The 10,733-nt window shown below is 39.9% G+C and overlaps 1 protein-coding gene across 2 annotated transcripts in view; it reads left to right on the top strand.

Moving 5' to 3' along the window:
* Positions 1 to 4,271, top strand: part of GPM6B (glycoprotein M6B) — a 31,261-nt gene extending 26,990 nt beyond the window's left edge. The window contains exons 6-8 of one of the 2 annotated variants that reach the window (XM_010284524.1): positions 1,023 to 1,096; positions 1,409 to 1,474; positions 3,841 to 4,271. In XM_010284524.1, coding sequence (XP_010282826.1) covers positions 1,023 to 1,096; positions 1,409 to 1,474; positions 3,841 to 3,990 — 290 coding nt within the window. In that variant the 3' untranslated portion in view covers positions 3,991 to 4,271. Of the gene's footprint in view, positions 1 to 1,022; positions 1,097 to 1,408; positions 1,475 to 2,177; positions 2,676 to 3,840 lie in introns of those variants that run through there. The other variant, XM_010284525.1, reaches the window with a different exon arrangement.
* The last annotated feature ends 6,462 nt before the right edge of the window (positions 4,272 to 10,733 follow it).

Raw genomic sequence — 10,733 nt, forward strand, 5'->3', positions numbered from 1 at the left:
AGTGCAGGGAGAAGACGTGCTCCTCCACCTTTGTGCTTCTCCTGGTTGTTTTGCAGCTGTACAGGTGCCGCGCAGGGCTGTGCTGTCCCTCTGATCAGCAAAACCATTTGGGTTTCAGTGAGTGATGGGAGGGAGCAGCTCCTTAACAGGCAACTCGTGTCACTGAACTGTCCTCACATTTTTGGATGGAAGTGGTAGCTAAAAGGCTTCAAGTGTATACTGCAGATGCAGAGGAGAAGCTGGCTTTAAAGGAAATCCTATAAAATATTTTTGAAAGCCATTCCATCCTGAGATAATTTCAATGACCTGCCCCTTTCAGAGTTGCTAATTCCAACCAGCTGAGTTTGAAATGCAAGTTATATGGGGGGAGACTGGCTTCAACGGCTTCTTCAAATGGCTTTTGCTTAAGCTTTACGTCTGTTACAGGCCTAAAAGTGGAGGTTATTTTCAGTCTGCTAGATCCTGTTGACTTTTCAGATTTTCAGTCATGCAAGAAAAGTAATTGGGAGTACGTGAGGTGCCGCAGACTGGATTTTCTTGTTGCAGTGTTCACTTAATGCTTTTTACCTGTTGGGACTAAACCAGAAAAAAATCCCGTAATTCTTCCCTCTAGCTCCATGTTCAGTCTTCTGCAGTAGTTACTTGTTCAAGGAGAACTTAATCTAGTAAGTGCTATCCTGAAAGGTGCCAAGTACCTCTGAGATGCAGACTGACCCTTTCAGTGCTGAGTGGGGGAGTAAGCAGTATGTGACTGGACTTGAAGCGCAAAAACCCAACCAACCATTTGGCTGCCATATGGGAAAACCACATCTGAGAACGTGTCTTGGCAGTGAGCCTCGGTATAGGGAGAAAGCACAACTTGAGTTGTTTTAATTCCTCCCGCCAACTCAAAGCTGTACCGGTCAACGTGCGGATGCCCAGAGTGGGAACACAACTGGCAAGTGGGAGGAAAAGATGAGAGAGGAACAGAAAACATGTGTTGATTGCTAGAATCAGTGGTTTCTTTTGCTGTGGTATTTCAGGTATTATCCCGTGGAATGCTGTACCTGGCAAAGCCTGTGGCCCGATTTTAGAGAACATCTGCAACACGAATGAGGTACAGAAGCATATACCTGTGTGCAGCTTTTGCCTCCAAGTCGCTTGGGCACTGTGTAATAAATAACTTGATGAAAGGTTTTTTGAGAAAACTAATACTAATATTATAAAGAGATGGAGTTAAACACAACACTGAAATTATTCTGTGTTAGGTCATCCAGAAAATGAAAATTATTTCCGAACATTTTTATATTCTGAAGCTGTGAATACCTTGCTATGAAGATGATGTTATTGTCCTTATTTTCTAGAACAGTTGAAATGCCTTTTATACTATCCTCAGTTGCTTCAATGTTTTTAACGTGTTTTTCTCTAGTTCTACATGTCTTATCACCTGTTCATTGTGGCTTGTGCTGGAGCTGGCGCCACTGTCATAGCACTGGTGAGTAGCATTTTTTGTTGTTCTGTTGTGTAACATGTTCCTTTCAGGCTTAAGATGCTTTAAGATTAAATTTTATGCATCTTAAAAAGAGTGATACTAGACAGAAGGAGGGCGAGCTGCAAGCGCTGTTATTTGCTGCTATGATTTGGTCATTGCAGGTCAGCAGGTGCCAAACTTTTGCTTTAAGGAGTCATCTTAACCCACCTCCCCCATCCTTAAATAAAATTCTTTGCTCATCCTTTGAAAAATCATACTTCTACTCCCTACTTCTATTTTAATGTCCACTATTTCTTTTCATTTTTGTAGTTTATTTGATCAAGTGCTTGTAACCTCTCAGTTTTCTTGTCTGGACCCAGGCAGTTTGACTAGCCCAGCTCTGCAATGCCAATTACAGGTAGCAGCTGGAAAAAGGGACGTTAACAAGATGACTTGCTTCATATGTCTAACGCTTCCTCTAGCTGCCAGCTTCTAACCTCCTGTCAGCCAAGCCCAGGTGTAATACTCGCTATTTGTTGATGCAATAGCCTTAGGTCTGTAGGTAGGTTATCCTCTCCAGATAAACGGCAAGTTATTTACCTTGCATCTTCACCCTGGAAGAAGCTCAGAATAACGTCTGTTGTAGAAGTATCGACAGTTGCCCAAATGGGCTTGAGCCGTCACCTTGTTGTATCTTACGCTCCTGTATTTTGTTCTCTTCCACCAGCTGATCTACATGATGGCTACTACATATAACTATGCTGTTTTGAAGTTTAAGAGTCGGGAAGATTGCTGCACTAAATTCTAAATTGTATAAGCCCAGTAAAGAGCTGCATTGCGTAGCTTGAAATACCACTGACACCCTAGGCTAAAAAGTCTAGCTTTCTGAATTTTGTTACAGTAATTGTAAATAGCTTCAGTAAGCATCATTTAGCTTATCAGATTAATAAAGTGACTGCTTGTATATGAACTATGATGTGGATGAGATCTGGCTATGTTTCCATGTCGAGAGGATTCAGTTACTATAGAGGTGTTCATAAGCATCCTTCTGAAGAGGGGGTGCTTCCATTTCAAGTCTCCACTTGCTTTCTGACAGTCATCTCTAAAGCAGATACTGGAATGGTTCAGGGTCAGAATTATTAATACGTTCTTCATCCTGCACACCAAATACGACCCCCCTCCCTGAGCATACAAAACACATACGATGCGAAAGAAAAGGACTAATGAAATAGTGCCAGTCTCCTTTGGCAGAAATCAGAAGCCCAGGTATTAGGAATTAATTGGCTTGTATTGCCAGCGATTCCGTGGATGAAGTTGATTATTTTCCCTTACTTCATTTTCAAGTAATTGCCCAATCATGCTCTCTCTGGAAGGCAAACATATCCCTGTATTAGCTCTGCGTAAAACAATCACATCCTTTCTTTTGGACCCTGAACTAGGAAGAAACAGCGTATAAAAAGCTTCTGTTCTTGTATGGCTTGTACTTTAGTAACTGATTCCTCAGTAGCCAGATCTCAAAAATGTAAGTATGACTGCACGGGAAGCAAAACCATGCATAGATCACAGAGACATTTTTACACTGTTGGCAAGGCGGGGGAGAACATGAGAGAAGTGAAATTGGTGTTTTCAGATGTAGATTTTTTTGCATGAAGTATGGTGAAAAGAAGTTGGGAGGAGACGAATGCACAAAACAGAAAAAAATCCACACAATAATTTAAAAAAAAACCCCACGAACAGTTGCTATACATGATATAAAACTCTTCACCTGAGGTTGGTGAGAGTTTAAAATGTAGTTATAAAAATATACAATTAAGACTTCTTAACCCAGAGATTGCATGCTTTTGCTTAGTTTTGGGCTCATGTTTTGTTGTTTAATTTTTCGATATGTTAATGTAGCCTTGTTCATGTCAATAAAGCTGTTTACAGTTTCAGGCTTTTTCCAGGGCTAGGGTGGAATTCTCATCTGCTTGTTGGGGGAAAAGAATTACCAGGATCTGGGCTCGGATATGCATAAACACCACAGCCTTAGAACGCAGTTCTTCTGAGCACCTCGTAGTTCACAGATTACATATATATATTGCCATGTACAAAATGTTTTTTCCTGCTTCCCCCCATTCTGCATTTTAATTGATCTGTACAACTCTGTAGCGTGTTTTGTTACTGTTATACTAACGTTCTCTAAATTGTGAATAACCAACTGAAGTATTAGCATGCCAAATTCTAGAGGTCTTTGAAAACAGCCTCTGTGCTTGTTTTAATAACAGAATGCTTATTAACGTAGAATAACTTTTTTTTTGTCGTTATTTTAAAGAGCGTCTATTAATCTAACTAGCAGCTTGCTTTGCCTCTTGACATGCTCACTAGCCATCATGCTCACCCTTCTCTTCCAGATCCACTTCCTCATGATACTGTCTTCTAACTGGGCCTACTTAAAGGATGCAAGCAAAATGCAGGCCTACCAAGATATCAAAGCAAAAGAAGAGCAGGAGCTTCAGGATATCCAGTCTCGGTCAAAAGAGCAACTCAATTCTTACACATAAATGTTTGCCACAGTAATTCAGCAGAATTGACAAATCAACAACTAGCTGCTCTGCAGTACAGATGTGTGTCTACCAAACAAAATTAGAAGTGCAAAAGCTTCACATTCCAGCTCCTGGAACACATTCATAGGGAAATCTTCCCGTGGGTAATCTTCCATCCTTTCAGACAGAGAATGGAGGTTTTATTCCAGGCATTTTAAAAGGCAACACTTCACAATAAGTGACCAAATTATTCTTCTTCGAGACTTTTTGGTATTTAGTATTTGACACCTTCTCCAGCATGACGTCCTGCACAAAACGGTGGCAGGTGCTCCAAACCAGCAGGCAGTAGCTTCCTGCGCAGACCTTAGGCAAAGGTGCGCGTAGGGTGCCTGGTTCGGCATTTCGCAGTTCACACTCATGTGAAACTCTGGCCGGCTGCGATTTCCGACAGCTCCTGCTTAGGTGGTGGCTCCCAAGCGGCGATGGGGCTGCCTCTGAATGCTCCTTACAGGGGCTGCAGGAGTGGCACTCTGCTTCAGTGGCACTCTGCTTCTGTGCCGCACTCTTTCACGATGAAGCAATCGCGCTCCTGTGCTTACGTCAGTGTTGAGCAGATGTCCCAAGTTTTAATCTTTTTATTAACTATTTAATGGAATGTAGGTCCCCAGATCTGGATAATGATCCCCTTCTTTGAAAATAAATGTCAGCCTTGCCTTAATATTTATTTTCTATAAATGTCTTAGCATTTATATAGTGGCAGGAGACCATTATCCTACATTTTAAGTAAGTGAAAAGTGTTACCTTATTAAAATGACATTGATCTGACTAGTCCAAATGAGCAGATGAGAAAGTTTGCCAAGTTTTACACAAACAATAAACATTACAGCCATAAAACAGAATACAGGATGTCCACCTTTCTCTATCTTGGTGCTTAGCAAATTTATAGTCAGTGCTTATGTGTTTTCCTTTTTACAAATTAATTAGCACATGAAGAAAATGTGGTGTTCAGAAAAAAAAAAATCCAACTGGTGCCATTTTAAAGTCATTTCCCATAGAAGTCTGCCTTCTAATTAATGTTTTTTTCAGAAGCATTCAGTGATATCTTGAGTATTAGTGATGGTATATTTGGTGTTTGTTCTATATGATTATATATATATATATAAATGTTGGGGGGAAAAGTAAAATACATCAGTCATTTGAAAAATTCGATGTTCAAGTCATACCCATGTTAAGCTGACGTGTGGTTTGATAGTTTTGACTGTTTGCTGAACATAAATCAAAGGAAGCACAAATTTCTTCAAGTCAGTATTAAGAGAAAAGGCATTTTGGGGGGTTTTAACTTCAACTATGATTTTTTTGGTTAAATAATGAAGTCTAATTTGACAGTTTCAAACAAGGGGCAAAGGTTGATCAATGTAGAGCAACTATGATGAAATAGCCTAGTGTATGTTCTTACCTGTTGCATGAAGGAGACATTTCTACGGCAATGCAGGTGGTGTTCTAGCCCAGTGTTTGCATAAGGGTAATAATGGAGGCAGTGTCTTAAAGCCTAATTCTTTTCTAATTCAGTGTAGCTATTACTGGGAGTTTTTGAAGTTTTGTTTAAGTAGTCTAATATTTTTATGTAAAGAGCATTAAATTTTTGCTATGTATAAATTTTTGTAACCTAACAGTGAATCAATATTTTCTATCAGTGCCAAGGGCTTCCTGTAGTTACATCCAAGTGTTAAAATAAATATTTGTAGATAATAGACAACACTTGTGTATGCTTATTTGAAAACAGACCTGCAGCTACTCCACACTAGTGCGTCTCTAGGCTGTTACGTCTCTAGCTGAAGTGAAATGCCTTTTGTTCAATAGCATCCCTTTGCTGATGTACAGGGAAGGGATGGATGCCCTGGGGGTGACGGCCTCAGCGTGGTAGGATGAAGTAGCAGTGGCTGTTCCAGGCCAGCATGATGCAACAAGCGCTACCCCTCCCCTTCTGGACACGGAACAGGAGCTGTCTCAGACATTTTGGACAGGCCAGCATTGCTGCCACCACCACACCAAGCAGCATATAAAATTGGACTGGCCACCTTTCATCTTAATTTCTAAAAACAAAGTTTTCCACTGCTTTTCATCTTAATTTCTAAAAGCACAGTTTATTTCTGTTGTGGTTTTGGTACATCATGTTTCATCGTCCAGTGAATTCACAGGACGGTGCTTCAGTTTTTGCTCTTAAATTCTGTCAAACTTGGCTTCATGTTCCTGGAATTAGTTAGGTCAAGACGAGCAGCCTCAGATGCACTGCAAGTTGTAATATATGCTGCCACCCAAAACTACTTCATTGGTAAAAAATACTGTGTTTTATACTGTAAATAAAGTTTAATGATCTTGCCTATAATCTACCTACAAAATACAAAGCTTAAATAAAGATGAGTTAAATAGCATTTTTATCTGAATCTCTCCATTCTGGGCCGGTTCATACCAACAAGGTGACACACACAACAGTAGGGCTGCTTTCCCAGGCACTTGTTTCCCCGGCAGTGGCAGTAAGAGGGGTGCAGGCAGTTTGTAACAGCTGGAGGGGAAGGGGCTGGGGTGCAGCACTTCATAAACTGTCAGAGTTTACAGGAATTCAGTGCCAGAGCCACTTCTCCTGAACACATCGCTGCGGTGCTTTACACAGCTCTGTCCTGTCTCTCACCCCGCTCAAGGGTCTCTTTCTGCAGTAGTAACAACATGTCCAGACTCCCTCTTTGACATCAATGACTGAAGCGATGAGACAGCTGAAAATCAGCTTCATTAATTTGTCATTATAGAGCCTGCAATCTTTGTGCCTAACATTTATTACGACTTCTTACAGGTAGAAAGCAGCTTTAAAAACATTTGTATTGTAGTAGTAATAGTAGTAATAAAAAAAAGCAGTAGCTATTGTTCACCAGAAGTTTTCATCCACGTCTCCATGAGAAATGCCTGTAGCGCTGCATTGAGGATAGGAGGGAGGGAAAGAAAGTATGAGGCCAGAAAGCAGTTTCTTCTCTGAAATGTAAATACTTGTTTTAGAGAAAGTTAAAGTTACGTGCAGTTTCAGAGACTGCATGTAAGCGCTGGCTTTGTTTTACATCCAGCTGTGGGGCAGTTCTCTTGCCATTTCAAAGAACCACAGGAAATAAGCACGCCTCTACAGGCCAGGGTTTGGGCCTGGGGGAACAGAAAGCCATCATCTCTGCTACCAAAAAAGCAGTACTGCCTGTCCGCCACTTCTGTACCACTTACCCACCCCATAAAACAAACACCATACAGGTACCAACTAACTCAGGAGCACCAGGGCAAGGTCTGGTATGCAAAACAGCACTTCAGAGGCACAGCTAGTACTGAGCCATTAGTAGGGTGAGCTTGAGCATTTCATTTTTTTAACCTGTTCCATATTTTTTGCTTATATATATTTTCAGTTCTACGTCTTCACACAAACTGAGAGCTGTGGGGTTGGGTTTGGCTTTTTCTTTCCCCTGTCAAGCAACTAAAAACTATATCCTTGTTTATCGCTACCTAGAGAGACCCAGAGGAAGCGCCCTCGCTACTGACACAGATCATTGCACATACGTCCCAGCTCTGAACGCCAGACAGTGCATAACTTCCCTAAGAACTGGAATGATCCTCAATTTTCCCAACAAATTTCATTTTGATTACTAGTTTGTTTATATTTATTTCACTCTTTAGGAAGACGGATGTCTCAACTGTAATTCATACTCCAACTACTTATTAATATGGGGTAACAGAAGTGATTAATAGTAATATATGAGCCTTACCTGTCATCCTTTTCACTAGATATGAGTCCCTCTGTAAGTGATACCTCTCCTGTTTCTTCTTTCTTTGCATCCTGGCAGCCAACAGGAAAATACATTTTCTGTAACTGGTTTTTATGTCACTCCTAGTAATAGCACCTGCACTTTAAGGCACCTAATTGAAAATAAACCCCCTATTTCTACAAATGCTGCATCACATCTAGAATAATGACATTTCAGAAAATCACGTTTGGATAATGTCGGAACAAAAGTATGCTGCAGCCTTTCATCAAAGTAATGTTCACCTGTGTACACACCTGTTCTTTAAGGTTCGATTTTCCATTTTGCCAGAATAAATTCCATCAGTTGTGTTACTGGAACACAAACTGACCTGTGTAGACTCAAGCTGTATTTAAACACAGTTTAAACTAAAAATCTAGGACATTTAAGTTTAAATAACTGTCCTACTACCTAAAAAAGAAACAAACTAACCCCCCCCCACCAGAATAAAAACCCCAAAAACTTATAAAAGAAAGTTTTCCTTTTTTTTTCTTTTGAATCAATACATTTCTGCAATACAAATCCAGACACCCATCTCTGCAGGTTATAAAAAGCTTCTGAATGAAGAAAAAAAGAAAGAATGAGAATATTGTTTTCATTCTAAGCATATTTTAGCAAGACGTAAATTCAGGCAGTAATATTTTTGGGACTGGGTTTTGAGAATAATTACCTTTGCCAGTTGCTGCTTTCTGCTCTGCTGAATTATTCTCATGTATTTTTCTAATGGATTTGGAGTAGGATCCTTTAAGTCGTCTTCAGCACCAGAATTACTGTTTTCAAATTTTCCTCCCTCCTTATCTTCTTTTTCTTCATCTATTTTGGTCAAGTCTTGGATCCACTTTAAGACACAAAATCAAAACTAAATACCGATCAGCTCAAGAAAAATATCTTTGTACCAAAATACCTGCACTGCATGCAGGATTTCACGTTAACCTCAGTAAAACATGCCAGCCTAAACAGCATTACATTTGTTACATGCAGTTCAAGATGAAACGTTAAGCTATTGCTTCAATTCAAAAAGCAACATTCAAGAAATCCCACTCTAACCCTGCCTGGATGTCTGAGACGCCGTGACGCCTGAGGCTTCCACACAGGACATCTACATGTGAACTGAAGAAGATGAGCTCACGCAGGAACGCAAGCTCCTCGAAGGGCCAAGTTTGCTGGTGTGACAGGTCGCACGAGCATGTCTGATCAGCACCGCTAAGCTGAATCAAATTAACCAAGGTTTAAGGGTGGGAAAAGGAAGACAAAATGGGAGGGAGCAAAAAGCCAAGTTTTATACAGGTCCTAGAAGTTCAGAACACTACTGCAGCACATGCTACATCAGCACAAAAGGGATTTAAGCAAACTCCTTGAGGTCTCCTTATAGCTTCTACTTCCAAGAAAGTACCCTGGGTACCCTCATACAGGGTGATGAACAGATGGAAGTTAACATGTTCTTGCAGTGTCCCACCAGCAGCAGCCCAGACCAGAAAGTCAGCGAAGGTATAGCTTGTTCCGATAGCCTGGTGACAGCTGCCTTCTGACTCCTGGCCATAAAACTGTAGCTTCCAGTTACATGAAGCATGGAAGGAAAAGCATCTGTTTCCAGTGAAAAAGTTACTTGGCATAAGGAGAAATTCTAGCGAGACTCTCTGGTGAATCGCACAAGTACATAAAGGAACTTAGCCTCTACTACTTTCGCTTAAAAAATAAAATCTATGTTTAACCAAGTAACACAGAAATCCTAAAATACATGGCACTACAAAGTTGCATCACTGTCAGAAATTAAAATACTAAATCACCACCTCTTTGTTAAGCTTTTCCACTCCTTTTTGCTCTCTTTCCAAAGCTTCCTGTTCTTCTCTCTCTCCCCTTTCTTCTTGTGCTTTCTTTTCTTCTTTCAAGTTCTTCTCAACTTCTCTATTCTGTTCTTCAATCTGTCTTTGATCCAGCACCACTGCAAAAAATTATTTCAACATCTGTGATTTAATTTATGTAGTTCAGTAATCTACTACAGTCACACACAAATAAGTAACAGGTCCCCGTATAACATTAACAGTAAATGAAAAACAACTGGATATATTGTTTATACATACACCAAAGTTATTCTTGAGTGTCTCGTAATGTTTCTTCCCAACTCTATACATATTCAGTCTGATACATGACTCGCTAAGAGTTAAACAGTAGAGCCAAAGTAGAGGGCAGGGAGTTGACAAATCTCTCTATGCACGTCTCGTGCCTACGATGGACTTTCTCATTAGTTCTCTGTCATCCTAAAGCTCATGTTGCTGTATTCTTTCCCTCTCTGCAACACGGTTGAATACAATTCTTTATATTTATAAAGCAAAGTACTTAAAAAACCTTTGAAAATTATTGCAGGGCACACTGCTAACATGACCGGTAGATTTAAAAAGCTGTGTAAGTAGAACTGTATTCAGATAGTAATCAGATAGGCCACCTAAATACTGGGAATTGTTAGTTAGAAGATAGAAAGCTCTTCTCTAAATAAAAACAAATATCATGCTTCCATCTAGAACAATTAGAAAAGTGGCATATGCTGCACTGAAATCAGCCTCACCTACCCAAAGAACTAAACCAGCATTGTGATAATGCAGTTTGTGAAGAGTCAAGAAAAATGAAAAAAATTCAGACAAGCAGTATATAAAATACTTTAAAAAAAAGAAATCAAACCAAAACCTTTCAAGTCTTATTTCTATCAAGAGCAGAAATAATATTTAACAATTATCTTAAAGAGAAAAAGAAAAAACAAAGTTGACTCTCCAGAAGGTGGATGGGGGGGTGGGACAGGTGGCAAAAGTGTTTAAATTAAAAACAAATTTAACCAAAACCAAGGTGAAAGAGACATCCTCATACAGTAAAGCCAAAGAAAACACTCCTTCCTTTTTATTACATAATTAGCACTTTTAGAAAATATTTTCAGTCATG

Source organism: Phaethon lepturus, unplaced genomic scaffold (genome assembly GCF_000687285.1).
Source record: "Phaethon lepturus isolate BGI_N335 unplaced genomic scaffold, ASM68728v1 scaffold17023, whole genome shotgun sequence".
NCBI classification, from domain to species: Eukaryota; Metazoa; Chordata; class Aves; order Phaethontiformes; family Phaethontidae; genus Phaethon; species Phaethon lepturus.